A 17,153-nucleotide genomic window follows, 5' to 3' on the forward strand; every position below is an offset into this window, starting at 1 on the left:
ATTTCCTAAAGTATTTTCTGGAAAATTGGGGAAATTAAAAAACTACAGCCATAGGATTAAGCTTAAACTGAATGCTAAACCTGTTGCGCAGAAATTGAGAAATGTTCCTATTAGTATACATGAGGAGTTGAGAAATAATTTGGATGAATTGGTGAAAGATGGCGTTATTGAGGAGGTGGAGTCATCCGAATGGGTTTCTCCCATTGTGTTGGCTCGTAAACCAGACAAATCGTTGAGATTGTGTGTTGATTTGAGAGCGCTGAATGCTAATATTATAGTTAATTGCCACCCCTTACCAAATATTAATGAACTAGTTAGCATGATGGAAGGAGCAAAAATATTCTCTACATTGGACCCGAGGTCAGCTTACCACCAGATTGAACTCACAGAAGACTCGTCATCTCACGGCGTTCATCACACCACAAGGACTGTACCAATTTAAACGTATGCCGTTTGGATTAGCGTCAGCGGCATCTGTGTTTCAGAGGGCAATGTTTATGATGTTCAAAGATATGGACAAATTTGTTAAGTGTTTCCAAGATGATGATTTGATATATTCAAAAAATGAACGAGAACACAGAGACCATCTGGAAAGGGTGTGCGAGGTATTCAATAAGAATGGACTAACTCTGAAGTTCAAGAAATGTCATTTTTTTGCAGAATCTGTCGAGTATTTAGGGCACACCATCTCAGGCAACGGTGTTGTACCCAAAAGTTCTCTGGTTAAAGCAATACTGGATGCACCTAAACCGGACAATCGGGAGAAACTTTTACTTTTTAGTCTTTTGCTGGGTTATGTGAATACTACAGCAAGTTTATTGAGAATTTTGCTACTAAAATGGAACCTTTAAGGGAGCTAACCCGGAAAAATGTAGTTTGTGTGGTTGGATAAACAGGAACGTGCATTTGAGTCTATAAAAAAAGAGATTGCGTGTGCACCTACCCTCAGACCTTTCAATATCAGAGCTTGTTGTATGGTAACAGTAGATGCCAGTATGTATGGTATTGGGGGTGTGTTGTCACAGAGAATTGGTAAGGATGAATGGAATGTTAATTTTGCTTCTCGCACTTTGAATGATGCAGAGAGAAAATATGCAGTTATTGAGAAGGAGTTGCTTGCATGTGTTTGGGCTATTGAGCACTTTCGTAATTACTTATGGGGTTCACGGTTTGTGCTTCGCACTGATCATAAGCCGTTGGTTGGCATATTATCCCCGGGTGGTGGTTGGAATGCAACTGCTCGAATTGCAAGGTTAGTATCGAGATTGCAAGAGTATTCCTTTGACGTTGAGTATGTGCCTGGTAAAAGCAATTCAGTAGCAGATTGTTTGTCACACTTACCTCAGGAAATGCCACATACGCCTAATAGAGGTGAATCCAGGGATTTAGATGTTGTGTCTGTGGTGTCTGAATTTGTAGCTGATGAGTTTAGATCTCTTGAGGAGAAAGAATGGTTTGAGAAAGATCAGGAAGACTCTGTATTACAACAGGTAAAATCTTTTGTGAGATTGGGTTGGCCAAGGAAGGAAAGAATATTAGAAGAAGTTTCTCCCTTTAAGATAAGATAAGAGAAGAATTGGAAATTGAGAATGAACTCCTGTTTAAGAAGGGAAAATGCATTCCACCTATGGGCATGCAATCGGCTCTTCTAAGTTTGACCCATCTTGGTCACCCAGGAATGTCCTCCATGAAAAAACAAATACGTACTTCTTTTTGGTGGCCTGGCATGGACAAGATGGCGGAGAGGACGGTTAGGGAGTGTAATGTATGTATTAATGCTGAAAAGATGCTGAAGACAGTGCCTGCGCCTCTGCGTCCTGTACCTTGGCCAGATTCCCCATGGCAAAAGCTAGGGTTGGACATTTCTGGTCCATTCTCTTTTCTACCTCATGAGGCAAAGTTTGCTTTGGTACTTGTTGATTACCATTCCAAGTGGCCTGAAGTAAAGTTAGTACCTCACGTGACTTCGGGTGTGGTTGTTGAATTTCTTAAGGAGATTTTCGCAAAGGAAGGCTATCCTGAGACTCTAGTAACTGATAATGGTACTCAATTGATTTCGAAAGAAATGAAAGGGTTCCTTAAGTACTGCGACATCAAACATGTGACCACCTCTTTATATGAACCGCAAGAGAATGGTCAAGTAGAGAGGTTTAATCGTGTACTTAAAGATTGCATAGGTTGGGCGCGAAGTTTTGGTGGAGTTTGGAAGGAAAAGGTAAGAGAGAAATTGTGGTATTACCGCATTACTCCGCATAGTACCACAGGTGTTAGCCCATTTAGATTATTAAGGGGTAGAGATCCTGTGTCTAAGCTTTGTCCTTGGTGGTTCAAAAAAATAAGTGGAAATAGTGATGGTGGTTTTGATATTGAGAGAGTTAAATATTATGTGGTAAATAAGCAGGAAAAGAGCAAGGAATCATATGATAGGAGGTGGGAGGTGAGAGAACCTACTTTTCTGGTGGGTGATTGGGTCAGAGTAAGGAGACCAGGAATTATAAGAAAAGACATGCCTAAGTTTAGTAGAGCCATGAAGTTTGTTAAAGTCTTCAATAAGAGGGTGGTTACACAGGATGGCAAAGTTTGGAATGTTAACAGACTGGCAAAGTGTCCCCCTGAACATGATGGTGAGCTAGATCCAACGGGGTCGTGGTCCATTGGTTGCGAGAAGTTTTTTGAGCCCATTGGTGCGGATGTGTGTGGGAATGGTGACAGCGATGCGGTCGATGAAGAGAGAAGTATTGTTGTCACCGATGGTGTTGTGTGTAATAGAGATTGGGAGAACAGTGGAAGCAATGGAAGGAGTTGTATGAATGATGAGATAGAAGATGATTCTATTGCATCAACAGTGAAGTCTGATGTGCGCAACCGACAGAGATCTTCGCGGTTAGTTGATTATGTATAAGTGTCTATGTTAATTTCTCTTTGTTTTTAGTACATATCTTTATAGTTATTGATTTCACTTTAGACTGTTATTATATTTCTTTATTTTGTTAAGGAGGAAAATGTGTTGTATTCTTATATGTCGGTCTCTTTAAGGAATGTAGATTTAGAATGTGAATACATGGGGTAGGGAGGAAAAGAATGTAGAATAGAGAGAGTGACAGTTTAGCTGGGAAACGAGTTACGCTTGACGTACTTTATTTACTCTGAATAAATACTTAAAATCTACCTGTTCCTGCATCGTTGATATGACAGGTCTCCAGCGAAAGGTCAGCTCCATATCAGTCTGTTGGAGTTTCGGGCCATTTGCCTGGAATTAAAGGCCTTCCTGACAGCTATAAAGGAAGGTTGGTGCTTGTTCTCATGGACAACGCTGCTGCCATGTGATATCGTAACAAGCAAGGAGTAGTGGGGCCCTGGATTCTATGTGAATAGTTTCTAAGCCTCTGGGGTTGGGTATAATGTCAGGGCATTTCCGTGATATTGAACCATCTGCCGGCATCTTTAAACTCCATTGCAGATGAGCCTATCCAGTGGTGCCTAAGAGATAACACATGGGGGTTGCAACCTGAGGTGGAACAGGGCATCTTCCTACAGTGGCGAGAATCTTGGGTAGATCTTTTTGCAGTTGTGAAGAATGCAAACTGTTAAAAACCTTTGCATATTGAAGTTCTTAACAAAGCTCTCTAGGGCACATATCCCAATTACATTGGAGCATAGGACTCTGTTTGACTTTCCGCCTCTGCCTTTTCTGTTCCAAGTTCTGAAGATGATCAAAAATGACTGGGCCCAAGTCATACTAGTGACTCTGAATCAGGTTGCCTTTTAGGGAGGATCTTCTGTTGCAGATGGGCAAGGTTCTGCACCCGAACCCACTGAATCTTGCTGCAGCAGTTGACTGCATTTGATCTACCACCTAAGGTTGTGGATGTGTTTCTTGCTGCCAGGTGCCTCTGTACAAAGTCAATATATGCCAGTGGCTGGGAAAAAAATTGTGGCCTGGTGTGGAGTCTGCAACACAGACCATTCACAAACCAAACGGTCAGATGTTTTATCATTTGTTCTGCCTTTGGCCCAGCAAGGTCTCACCTGTCATGGTACAGTTTATTAAGTGTTTGATGCATGTTTCCTCCCGTACAGTTTGTGATTCAGCCGTGGGACCTTAACTTAGTCCTGGTGTTCCTCATGTGCATAGATGTGTTGCATCCTCTGATTTTCAAGACTATTTTCCAAGTTACGATCACTCCAGTGGACTCCAAGCCGTGTCAGAGCAGCCACTCTACACCACCTTTTTTTTTCTAGACAAACTGGTGCTTAGGACCTGGGCGGCCTTCTTGCAGAAAGTTGTGACTCCTTTTCATGTTGAACAATCCTTCAGTCTTCCAGTGTTATTTTAACCTGTCTTATCCCTTAAGAGTAAGAGAGGCTCAGTCGCCTGAATCCCGAAAGAGCTTTAAGCTAGGACATTGATCCAACCAAAGGTCTTCAGGAGAAAGATACATTTTTGGCAGAGTTCCTTAGGGCAAAGAAATGCAAAGCAGTACAAACAAGCATTTGCAATGCACCGGGTCTCGCATTTGCTCTAATTAGAGTTATTAGTATTGTAAACTCTTAACCGGACATTTCTTGCCCCATAAATTGAAAATGAAAAGTAAAAATGTTTCACATAAGCGAGCCGTTTCACAACGCCATGGCTGCCATAAGCATCAGCGTGAAGGATAGACACAAAGAAAAAGAAGTTCGCTCGCAGTAAAACTTATTGCCAAAAGTGCAATTAGCCATGTAACAGGGGCGATGGCCAAGGCGGTATCAAATCCTCCCCAAGGAGGGACAAACATAACCATTTACCAATGTCATCAAAGGATTTTTGAAGGGCAAGCCCACGAACGAGTGGTAATGATGGGCATGAGGTGGGCATTGTTAAAAGCCCAGATACATGCCAACACGTCAGAAAAGCAGCGCTTGTGCGCTGCAATGCTCAACCTAAAAAGGGCTCTGTCGAGGTGCTTAGCCCCCTGCATGAAGATCTTCTTTGCATTGGCCAAACGGCAGCCTCTGGAAATTCCACCAGGGTTAAGGCTGCTACCACTGCGCTGACATGCTGAGTGCCTATCTGTCAGAGTGTGATGTGGGCGTCCGTGTACACGTTTGCAAAGCACTACTGCCTTGAAAATCTGTTCCTGGCTAAGATTATGGAGTCCACCCTCACTTCGAGCACTGACATCTCTCCAGCCTCACCTATATATGCATCCTGCTCGCCTCCATGTCCACTCCAGCGTCACCTATATAGCTATATATATATATATATATATCTGTGTGTGTGTATATACATACATCCTACTCACCTACATGCGCACTCCAGCCTCATGTATATACTGTACATCCTTCTCACCTCTCTGCACTCTCCAGCGTCACCTCTGACCTCACCTTTATACATCCAGGTCACCGGAGTGCACACTCCGCGTCACCTCAGGCTCCACCTTAAAAGATCCAGCTCACCGCACACTCCAGCCTCATATCATGATGTAACGTTTCCTTGCACAGTCCAGCCTCTACTCAAATGTTATGATACACCTCTGTGCATGGGCTGTACTCACTTTGGAGTCCTCTCCAGAAAGTCTACTCTCACCTTTGCACACTTCAAGAACACTTCCCTCACTTGGCATATTTGTACACACTCCGTGCCCATTTTCTTCCGTTCACTTGAACTACTCTCCTTCTCTCCCCCGCAACCCAGACACACCTCTCCAGCACAATATAGAGCACTGTGTTGGCATGAACATTCGGGCTGCTGTCGTCAAAGTCAGCACTTGGTGTATAGTAACAATCGTGTTCCTTGGTGTGGCCTTAAGTGCTAAGTATGCATCCTAAATTGATTATGTGCTAGGAACTGTATTTTTCTACTTGGCTCGTGTCCGAGGCCATGCTGCTATCAGAATCTGTTCTGCTTAGGTTACCTAAAAGCTATATGACTGGCATTGTATTGTACTATGGTATATTGCTTCTTTACCCTGATGGTGTCCCAAAGTGTTCTGCTTTGAGTCTGAACCCGCAGAGTATTGGTTGGCCCACGTTGGAGGTGTTGGGGGGGTGTGCGTGAGGTTTGGAGATGCACATTACGCATGCTGCTACACTATCACACTGTTTGGGTTTGAGGTGTTGAGGAACTTTATGAATATGTACATATTTTGCTCTTGGGTACCTGCCTTTTTTAAGGATAATTATATCAGTTATAAATGTGGGTAGAGTCTAAAAACTGTGGGTAGAGTCTAATTTTAGTACTATCTTGATAGGATATTAGGCTCAGAGTTGGAGCTATAATGCTTTTGTAGTTATATGAATAATTCAATTTTTTTGTTAATTTAGTGCCTGTTCTTGAAGGGCATTAGTGTATAAGGAGAGTTTAACAATCAGGATCGCCATCTGTATATAAATACAATTAGTAGATTGTTAAAACTTTTGTGAGAATAATTTTATTCTTTAGTACAATATTAATAACCTTGTCACCTAGAGCTCCTTTATTTGGGTATTTCTTTCAGATATACCATCGAGGTCTTATCAGACCTAAGTTATGTGGAAGCATAAATGCTATTGCGTTAAAATTTGCATTTCACCTCCACATGTTGGTATGCCTAATTTCCATTACAATGTGTATTTTTTCCAGATCAATTGCAAAATTCATCTGTGTTCTTGCTTCACTATTTGAGAAAATGTTAAGAAGTACAGTGAAATTAATGGTTGGGAAGGAATGTAGTAAACCTGATGCTATATTGTGATAAATTACAGATTAAAAAACCGTTTTAACAGAAACCTTAGGAGAAGCACATTTGTTATAACAGTGTACATACACCCTAGTAATTTTACTTCTGACTGATACATCTAAGTACAGATTCCTCACGCTGTGAATAGTCCCAGGTGCCCGACTGGACCTGGAAGGTTTTAACAGCATAGTTCCCACATGCTAGTGAGTGGTATCCTGTAGCTGCGCGTCTGCCTCATACTGCCCCAGAATTGGTGGTCTGAGCCGTATATTAGTTTCACCTCTGCGTGCTGACGTCAATCCTTTCTTTCCATGCCTTAGTTACTGGATCCAGAAGTGGCCCCCAACGTTTTTCTCGTCCGATGACAAGTTGCGTCTTGGAGCAGTTCAGAAGCGCCCTCTTTCTGTTCATTTGGATTCAGAGGCTTGTGACTTGGACACTTCTGACACTGGGTTGGGCTCTTACCCTGGCCATTCAACAGAAGGGACAGCCTCATTTGCTGTGGAAATCAAATGCACATCTAAAGGTTTGGATTTACTGCTAGCTACTAGTATAAGCCAATGTCCTCATGGATGTTGTGCAACCTATACAACTTTGTACGAGCCCTTGTTGCCAATATTTGAAGCCCTGACTGGCACTCTGAATGGGTTGCCCTGAATAATCCTTGTTCTTGCCAACCTGCGAGGAGGCAGGTAGTCCTACACCAGCCCTAGGTAATCCTGCTTTCCTGACATAGCACCACCTACCATATCTTGCCAGCAGTGCCAGAGGAATTCTGTGCCAACCTGGTGCAAGCTATTCAGGATGGACAGGAAGCAGAATAAAGGCATCAGACAAGGACTGAACACTGTTTGCAGAGCAGCTAGGACTAGTGATGTGGTCTGGCACCATGCTTGGATTAGATCTCAGGCTTCTTTGGTGACGTTAAGGTGTCGCTTATGGATATGACTTTTGATGGCCCTATGCTGTGAAAGCTGATTCTGCGTTGGCACGCGCTTCGAAGAAAGCACGGCCACACCGCGCACCTGAGGCCATTCTGGGCACTTGAGGCAGTATCCCCAACAGTTTTGCCATTTCAAAGCCTCACCAGGCATTTGGCATATACCTGCTGCCTCACAACAGGGTCCTTAGTTCTTTTGGGGTCAAGGATCCAGTAGACCATGTCCAGGCCCTCAGGGACTGCAAACCTCCCAGGCCCCTGCCCCTCTGTCATCTGCCTCTAAGTCTCTATATTTTGCTGTTAGCTGCACGTAATAAGTCTGTGGGTGGCAGAATCCATCTTTTCCTTCAAAAGCGGTAGAACATAATATCCAAGAGGTGGGTCCTGCAGATCTTTGGGTTCCTACTGTATCATTGTTCAATATTTTTTGTAATATCAGACATTGGATTTTATAATTTTTGTATGTACTTGGACATGCAATAATAGTGTATTTGTGTCTTTTAGGAACTTTTTTGTTGTAATAATATTGGATTTTTATATATATATATATATATATATATATATATATATATATATGTATATATATATATATATATATGTATATTTAATTAGTGTATGAATGTGGAGTAATTGAGTTAGTCTTGTAGTTTCTTTTCATTATATCAGGTATTTTGTAATTTAATTAAATAAAATAATATATTGACAAAATTCTAAGATTCTATGATGTAATATTTTTAGAGACCAATGTTAGGACATTGGTGTAACCTAAGACCAAACATACAGTTATTAAACATCTTTATATATATAATTTTGAAGACATACATAATTAGTTGTATAGATATATACTTTAGTGTGGTTGTTGATGAATATCCATATAGTAGCATTCAAGAGTAGCTCTCAACATTTGTTTTCATTTCAGTTTCTACTTACCTGGTGGAGCTACTGTATCTAGGTCAGGGAACCCCATTTGTATTGTACTTATGGGTCCTGCAGATCGTTAAGTGGGGCTAAACCCATGGGTGTAGCTTCAGGGTGATGTTAGGGGTGTTACACCCACCTAATAAATGTATTTTACTGTAAATAGTTGGGTACAGGTTCTTTCAGTAGGGTATTGTGAGATATCAGTCAGATTTCAGTAGGTTTTTGTACATACATATAGACAACCCACACACCCTGTGTGGAAAGCCATAAAAAATATTGGTTATTTTACAGAATGTTGTGTTTTCTCTCTTAGTAGTCCTACCAAACCTAGTTCCTTTCCCTTTCTACTGCCCCTTAGGCCTAATTCATGCACCCTTCTTGTCGTATAATGTATTTAAACATTATATGCCACTCTGATTGTCAGAAAATCTGAAGCTTACCCACCCCCAGTTTTACTGAATAAGCTAAACCCCTGGCTATACCCTACTATTCCTTTCTTACCTGCCACATCTTCTGCCTACATCAGAGTGGTTTTCAGAGAAGCACCTGTCAATTTTGCTGCATTTTGCTGCAGGAAGGCTATTTTGGCAAAAGGAGTTAGAGAGAGTTCCATCCTCAGAAATGGGAACTAGATGTTACTTCCACTATTTCCTAGTGCAGGAAAAGGACAGAGGGCCCCCGTCCTATTTTAGATCTTAAATCTCTCAACGCCTTTGTGTGGAAGAATAAATTCAAGAAGCTCAGGCTGGCCTAGGATCTCTCTGCCCAGGATGCAGAAAGCTGGATGGTAGCTTTGGACCTGCAGGACACCAGTTTCCATGTCCTCGTCCTGCAGGTGGTAATTGCTATTCAGGGTCAGACAGGTGCATTTTCAGTTTGCCGTGTTCTCTTTTGGCTTCTCCTGTACCCCTCTCAAAAGTGATGGTGGTGGTCACAGGTTAAACGTACCAGTCTTTCCCTATGACAACAATCGGCTGATGAAGCGGTGTCGCTACAGGTAGGTCCTTAACCACCTCCAGATGACTGCAAAACTTCTGACATCATTGGGTTTCATTGTCAACATACCAAAGTCACACCTGTGTCCTTAGAGGCTTTCCTCTGAATCAACGACTCAAGGGCATCCAAGTTTCCGAGGAGACTGCAGAAGAACTCCAGTAATAGCTACACAAATGCCATTGGGCCAGCAGAAAATCCTTCCCCTTACCTCACCCAGTGCTGGCAGTGGCAGGGATGTGGAATTCCTATCGCCCGACGCCCGGGACATCTTGTTTGGGGTCAAGGGCAACAAGTTTTTATGGCCCAACCCCCTGCAGCATAAACCCTTTGGCTGCCTGTTTACAGAGAGTTGAACTCTCTGCAGTTGAGGTAATGTGTTTCCTAAAGATAATGCTGTTCGAACTTGTATTTATGGTTCATTATTTGAAAGCCTTCATTATTAGGGTGCGTGCTGTAAATAAATGTTTTAAGGTCACACTTCACTACTGACGTTGGTTCCAGTACAAAAAAAAAAAAAGTGTACACACGTTTGAAAAGTTTAGGCTAAGAGGCTAAGTATAATGCTCCCAGAATGCTCTCTGATTATATGCAAATGAAGTGTCATTTAGTAAAATGTGTTGATGCATGCTAGTATTTCCCAAAAATATTTCTAATGGAAAATCAGTGTAACCATTTTCAACACGATTATGGGAAGCATGAAAATAAACAAACACTGACAAAGCCAACTGATCTGACATATTTTTATAAGTCTTTTAGTTTCATCAATGCGTGTCTTGTTTTGACATGGCTTTTGTAACACTTTATTGTTGTGGGAGCTACCAGGCCCTCAACATTGTAACAAACATTGGCAAAACCCCCCCCAAAAGTTTTTGAACTCTTAAAGCACACGTTGCCACCAGCGGCATAACAAAGGCCCCGCAGCCGCCCTCCAGGGGGCCCCGTCAGCACAGCACCTGCCCTGAGTGAGTCTGGAGAGGGGGCTCCTCCATGTTCTTTTCAAAGGGGCACCCTCCAGTTTCGTTACGTCACTGATTGCCACTGTAGTTCCTGACACTGAACAAAACTACTTTGTGTGGCAATATGCTCCTTGTGGAAGAGCAGAATGCGATCACTCACAGTAAAGCCAGCCGAAAGAGAGAGAAATAGAAGTTTAATAAAAACAAAATGTCTTTGTTAACACCAGACCTAATTAGGGACCAAGACCCACATGTAGGTAGCTTTTTGCATGTCGCAAATAGCGACTTTCACTGTTTGCGACGTGCAAAAAGCACATTGCGATGCACAAACCCAGTTTTGCGATTCAGTAACCTGGTTACCGAATCACAAAACGGGTTTGCGACTCGCAATTAGTAAGGGGTGTTCCCTTCCTAATTGCAACTCGCAGTGCAATGTAGGATTGTTTTGTGACCGCGAACGCGGGCGCAAACCAATCGCAGTTTGCACCCATTTCAAATGGGTGCTAACACTTTCTCAAAAGGGAAGGGATCCCCATGGGACCCCTTTCCCATTGTGAATGTCACTGTAAACATTTTTTCAGAGCAAGCAGTGGTCCTGTGGACCACTGCCTGCTCTGAAAAAATTAAACGAAAACGTTTCATTTTTCGTTTTTGTTATGCATCTCGTTTTCTTTTAAGGAAAACGGGCTGCATTACAAAAAAATAAAGCAGTCACAGACATGGTGGTCTGCTGTCTCCAGCAGGCCACCATTCGTGAGGGGGTCGCAAATTGCGACCCACCTCATGATTATTCATGATGTGGGCATTTGCGAAGCCCTTGCGAATCACAGATGGTGTCAAGGACACCATCCTACATTCGGATTTGCGACTCGCAATTTGCAGGTCACAAATCTGAACCTACCTACTTGTGGCCCCAAATTCTTAAAGAAAGTCACAAAAGTGCACCCATGGTATATGTCGTACCCCTATAAAATATTTGTGAACTGTATTTTAGCGTGGGTAAATACGATGTGTAGATTTGCTCATGTGAAAATCTATTGAGCATTTGCAAGTTCATTTTCCATCCAGCCACTTTCTTCCCAACCCTGGAAGAAGTTCTAATTCTGCCATTGTCAGGAGTAAATGTCCAACCTTTCTTATTATGGGAAAATATTAGAGAGAAGCTGGTAAAAATCTTTAAAACATGCAGGTTAGTAGGTTTGCAGACTCAAAGGCATTCCAGCCCTGGAACTATTGCTTACTGCTTCCTCCAGCCCCAGTATGCAGATCTGCAGAAAGGTGGCAAAATAAGGAAATTGCTACAGTAGGGATTGAAACTCCAAGTATTCAAGCCCTACTATGGTAGTAGCCCTGGCATAATCAGAGAGGCTATTAATTGCTGCCATAATTTGTCGCCACACTACATGGCACCAAAGGGACAAGTAGATCTTTTTACAGGACAAGTAGATTTGAGAAGCAACCTGTCCCCTGGACAAGTAGATATTTTAATAAATTCCACACCCCTGCAGTGGTGATGAATACATCACTGCAGGGTTGGAGAGTTCATCTGGGAGTAGTGAAGATCGGAGGACTTTGGTCTCCAACAGAAAATCAGACTCCACATCAAACTGGGGGGCCATTCAGTTGGCATCAAAAGCTTTCCTAGCGTCCATCAATGGGAGACTGGTTCAGGTTCTCACTGACCGCACCAATGACGTGGTATTGCAGCAAGAAGGTTGGGGTCCGGAGTCCTGTGCAAGGAGGCCCTGTGCCTCGAACTGACTGAGTCATCAGGGCATTTCTGTGGTTGTGTACCACCTGGTGGTATGACTGGACCTATAAATGCCAGCACAGATACTCAGGTCGTGCTCCAAGTGGACCACGATTTCTAGTTACACCTAGAGGTGACGACTGGTGTCTTTGAGCATTAGAGAGAAGCTTGAGGCGATCTTTTCACCACCGCAGAGAGTGCATGGTCAGCACTTATGTGCACTGCAGTCCCGAAGAAGGCTCTGTATCAGAGACACATTCCGCCTTTAGTGGAGCATGGGAAAATACCGTATGCCTTCCTACCTCTGCCGTTCCTGTCTTGAGTTCTGAAGATGAGGAATCCCTAGGCAGGAGTCATCTTAGTGGCTCTGGAATGAGCTAGGTGTTTGGGGTACCGTGAAATTCTCTGCATGAACATCTTTCCTCGGATTAGGCTGCTGCTTCGAGAGGAACTGCAGCAGAACAAGGTCTAGCATCCGAGCCTCCATAGTATGCACCTTCATGCCTGGAGATTTTGCGGTGCCACTTGATTGCATTTGACCTCCCTTCTGAAGTTTGGGATGTCATAGACCAAACTGTCAGATGTGTTATGTGTTTTGTTCTTAGCCCAGCAAGGACTTGCAGTGGACACTGCTAAAAGAGATTTGTTGGCACTTTTGGCCTTTTTGTGCTTGCCAGACCAACCTCCTTTATGAAATGCAATCCCAAAAGGTGATTTATACAAAGGTTTAACTTGTATGTTTCTCCTTAATCCATTTGTGATGCCAGAGTTGGATCTTTGTTTGGTCCTTACTTTCCTCATCTGCAGCCTGTTTGAGCCGATGTCCAGCTGCCCTTTACGTCTCCTTATCCTGAAGACTGTATTTCTTGCCGTTATCACTTCAGCTTGTTGCGCGATTAAACTTCAGCCTCTTTAAGTCCAGCTGCCCTACACCATCATTTTCCTGCACAAACTGGTATTGAAAACTAGAGTTTCCTTTTTGCTGAAGGTCGTGTCTCCTTTTCGCGTTTGACAGTCCATCACTCTTCCAACAATCTTTGCTCCACTGCACCCCTCTAAAGAGGTGGAGAGACCCCCTCGTTTGGATCCCCAAAGGAGAGTGGAGTTTTTACATTGATTGCACCAAAGACCATCATGTGGGCGATCAGCTTTTTGTAAGTTTCTCTGGCGCAAAGAAAGACAAGGCAGAAAAAAAGACCATGTCACAATTAATAGTCCCCTGTAATAAGATCTGCTGTGCGTTAGCTTAGAAGCAGCCTCCAGGGGTTCTGTGGGCTCATTCCACCAGAATCAAGCCGACTACCACTACATTGGCACGTGGAGCGTCCGTTCTGGATATCTGCAGGTTGCAATATGGGCATCATTGCACAAGTTCATGAAGCACTATTGCCTCAACAGGGAGGTTCTGCAGCCATTACATTTTGCCTGTTTGGTCCTCCAGGATTTTTTGATCTGATCAATTCCAAAGGTCCACCACCCTGCAGGTTCTGCTTTGGTATCTATTCACAAAGTGGTGGATGCTTTATCCAACCCCAGCTTTCTCACTGCCGTCCCTCATCTCCATCCTCTGAAATGGTCTTTTTTCTTTATGTAAAAAATGTTCCAAATTAGAGCTCTGCACACTAGCACATCTGATTGATTGTTGGCTCTGCTCCCGAGGGCATGGACAGTCTAAAAAAATAAAGAAACTGTCAGCTCCGGAGTGGTGCTTACATGAGTCTGAACCATCACTTCCGGGGTAGAATGAGCCCAGCGTGAGATGTGAAGATGTGCAGATGCCTGAAAGGATACGGAATGATTTTACAAGGTGAGGAATCAGCAGTAGATTGAAAGAGCAATACCAAAGTCGAGCAGCGTATTCTTAACTGACACGTATAATCTAGGATCGAGCAATGGAACAGCGCTTCAGTTGTGCATGCCAGATCTAATGCCTTGAATTCTAGACATCAGGGGCACACCCTGGCGGCATAGACATCCCGAAAGCTGCCCACTCCTTTATCGTCCTTCGAAGTGACTGTTGTAATATGCATTCATCCGAACTTATATGTGCCATCAGGGGGAGACTTTTGATCACTTTCTGCCTATTTATTAGGAATCATTATTTTCTTTCCAATCCCTTCACTACCCCCCTGATTGTTCTTCCCTTCCTCCACCCGCTATAGCGGTCTGTGCTTTATTTCCCATGCCTCCCTCCTCTGGCTGTCTGTGCTGCCCCCTCCTCTCTTGTGTTGCTTGCCCCCTACTGATTTTATACATATTGCACAGCAGCGTGACTGCTGTGCAACATGGCTTAAAGAAGAAAAGAAAAGCGGTATGGCATGATCAGTGCTGGCCGGGACATATCGCTTTTTTAGGCCATGTTGCATAGCAGCCTGCGCTGCTGGAAACGTACCTTAAAAAAACAAATTACACAGCCAATAGATGTTGCCCAGGCAAACCTATTGGCTTTGCCAGTGCACGTTTCTCTTTATAAATGTTTATTTCATGGGGTTCATGGTCTGCAGAGATATGCAAGCATAGGCCTGGTAAATGCCTTGTAGATACCGCTTCGTGGCTCTTGAGATGCACTTTTTATTCCGAGTGTAGGGTGGTGTTTCTCACTGCATTTGAACATTGGACTATTAAAACCCCGAAAAGCGGTAAAATAATAAAAATAGTTAAAATAGTTAAAATAAATATCAAGTATTTTTTTCCGTCCACTGATCTGCCTTTATACTTGTACATGGGTATGGCTGCCACGGTGGCAGACACTGCAGTTTTAGCAACAGAACACTGCATTGTTGAGTACAGTTTTGCTTTACCATTAAGAACAGGTGGAATACAATTACTGGCTCAAGGTGTTGTTCATGGCTCTGGACAGCTTGGTACTTATGGATGGGCCTGAGTGTTATATACCTGACTTGTGAGTTATCTTTAGTTTTGGTGCCTGCTTGAATGTTGCTTGCCTGCATAGTAAGCACATGTATGTATCATGTTTGGTGTGCACGTTAAAGCCGGTAACCATCCTGCTTGTCTGCATGATGTGACCATGTGTATTGCCTGAGTCTTTGTACTTTCCAAAGCCAAACCATTGCTTTGCCAACCTTGCTTATAAGAGGGAGGACTGACTCTCCGCTCTGCCCAGTCTTCAGTTTCCCCCATGCTTATGCAGGTTTCTTGCACAATCACCTCATTGTGTTCCTTTTCCCTCTTGCAAGAAGTTAGTATTTTTGTTCTATTGTATATGTCAAGTGGAAGGGAGATTGCATGGCTAGTCCAACTTGAGCCGGTGAAATATTCCATGGCTGAGTAACCTAGCTAAGCTAAAGTGCTCTTGCAGGACTGCTTTAGCGGAATGCTACGTTTTCTAAGAGAAGTGAAATGTTACAGCCATGTGCCAAGATCATCAGCAGCTTGTTACTTACTCTTCAGAAGAACTCTTTACATTTCATGCATTCTAGGCTTGTTATTGCTTCACATGTCTTTCTCTGTCATGTGCCACCTCCTCTTCGGTCTTTGGTTGTTTCAGCGGCACCTCTCTGACTCACACCCTCCACCTATTCTAATTTACATCAAATTACCCCTTATACATCTAATTTGAAATGTTCTCCATCTGGGTGTCTCTTCCACTCTTGGGGACATTTCTTCCGTGCCCCACCCCAAACCCTCTCACCCCAACTTTCTTCCTGGGGGTTTCCCTCCATCGATCCTCAAGTCCAGCATACCTCGGCCCACCCAGTATTTATACTCATGAATGTACATCCTGCAGTCCACCTGTTCCTGCCCAAACCTACTCAAGCCTCTGGCCTGCTTTGCTTACCTCCACCATTGCTCATGTTGCCCAACTTAGTCATAATGAGACTCAGATGGTCTGACACCTCTGTTCTTGTCTTCACAGGTGAATGTGCTTGCAGTTTCCCTGGATATGAGCACTGCATGAGGCAGCAGCCACTTCCAAGGGTGGCAGGATGGATTCCGAAGACACCTTTAATGGGGTCAGTATATACTGCTTTCTGACTATAGAGTTGTGGTGTTCAGAGCACAGGTCTTGGCCAGAGGTCAGAAGGTTCCTGCAGAAGCAGTCTCTTGAAGACTAAATACCTGTTCACAGTTGGTCTCAGAATTGGACCCTGTGATGCATTCGGTGTTGCTTGTAATGAGAGAGGAAGAGCCAGCTAGTCACACCATGGTTTTACTAGCTTTGTGCCACTGATGGAGACTAGCTTTCAAGCATTGCAAAGCCTGTTCTTATGGTGGTTTAATTATGGCTTAATTTCTTTCAGTGACCAGAATCTCCGGAGATGCAGGGTTTGGAGGGATGGAAGCACTTAATGTTAGGTTCCTTGGTATTTTACCTGTAAATCAGTCATTTTCTGATTCCCGATGCCATCCCTGCCTGGAGGTGTGAACCTTCTCTGATAGTAAGCTTTAGTTAGGGACCTGCTGTAATTCCCTCAAGGGCAGTACTCTGCTCAGTTGGCATATGAAGTGACTGTACCGCTTCTCCATAACCCACCCTTGCTTGGATCCTGAAAAGTCCCTGGAGAGGCCTTTACAGTTTAGCTTTGGTCCATGCTATCTTTCACACCCACCAATCTTGCTGGTCCATTTCTACCTGGTCTTGTCATCTCCCCATGAAACCTCTGAGTCGAATTTCCTCAGGAGGACTCCTATTGTATCTCAAGAAACATCCACTTATGCAGAGGAGGCTTCCCCGTTCCTAATAGTTCAAATCCTGCAATAACCCATGATAGCTTGGTTTTTATGTAGGGTGAGGAGGGGGGTAGTAATAATTCAATTGCACATTCACTGAATTAACCACACTGTAACTTGGCACATAAGTCATCTGCTACCTAATAAGATGTAAAATCTTTATTGCTCAGAGAATTAAAGGTTTACACAAAATACTA

General features: G+C 43.4%; 1 protein-coding gene across 7 annotated transcripts in view; it reads left to right on the forward strand.

Moving 5' to 3' along the window:
• Positions 1–17,153, forward strand: part of ARHGEF1 (Rho guanine nucleotide exchange factor 1) — a 579,253-nt gene that overhangs the window by 138,305 nt on the left and 423,795 nt on the right. For 6 of the 7 annotated variants that reach the window (XM_069201362.1, XM_069201364.1, XM_069201365.1 and 3 more), the window contains exon 2: positions 16,142–16,238. In XM_069201362.1, coding sequence (XP_069057463.1) covers positions 16,212–16,238 — 27 coding nt within the window. In that variant the 5' untranslated portion in view covers positions 16,142–16,211. Of the gene's footprint in view, positions 1–7,114; positions 7,228–16,141; positions 16,239–17,153 lie in introns of those variants that run through there. The other variant, XM_069201363.1, reaches the window with a different exon arrangement.

This window comes from Pleurodeles waltl, chromosome 7, assembly GCF_031143425.1.
Source record: "Pleurodeles waltl isolate 20211129_DDA chromosome 7, aPleWal1.hap1.20221129, whole genome shotgun sequence".
Taxonomy (NCBI): Eukaryota; Metazoa; Chordata; class Amphibia; order Caudata; family Salamandridae; genus Pleurodeles; species Pleurodeles waltl.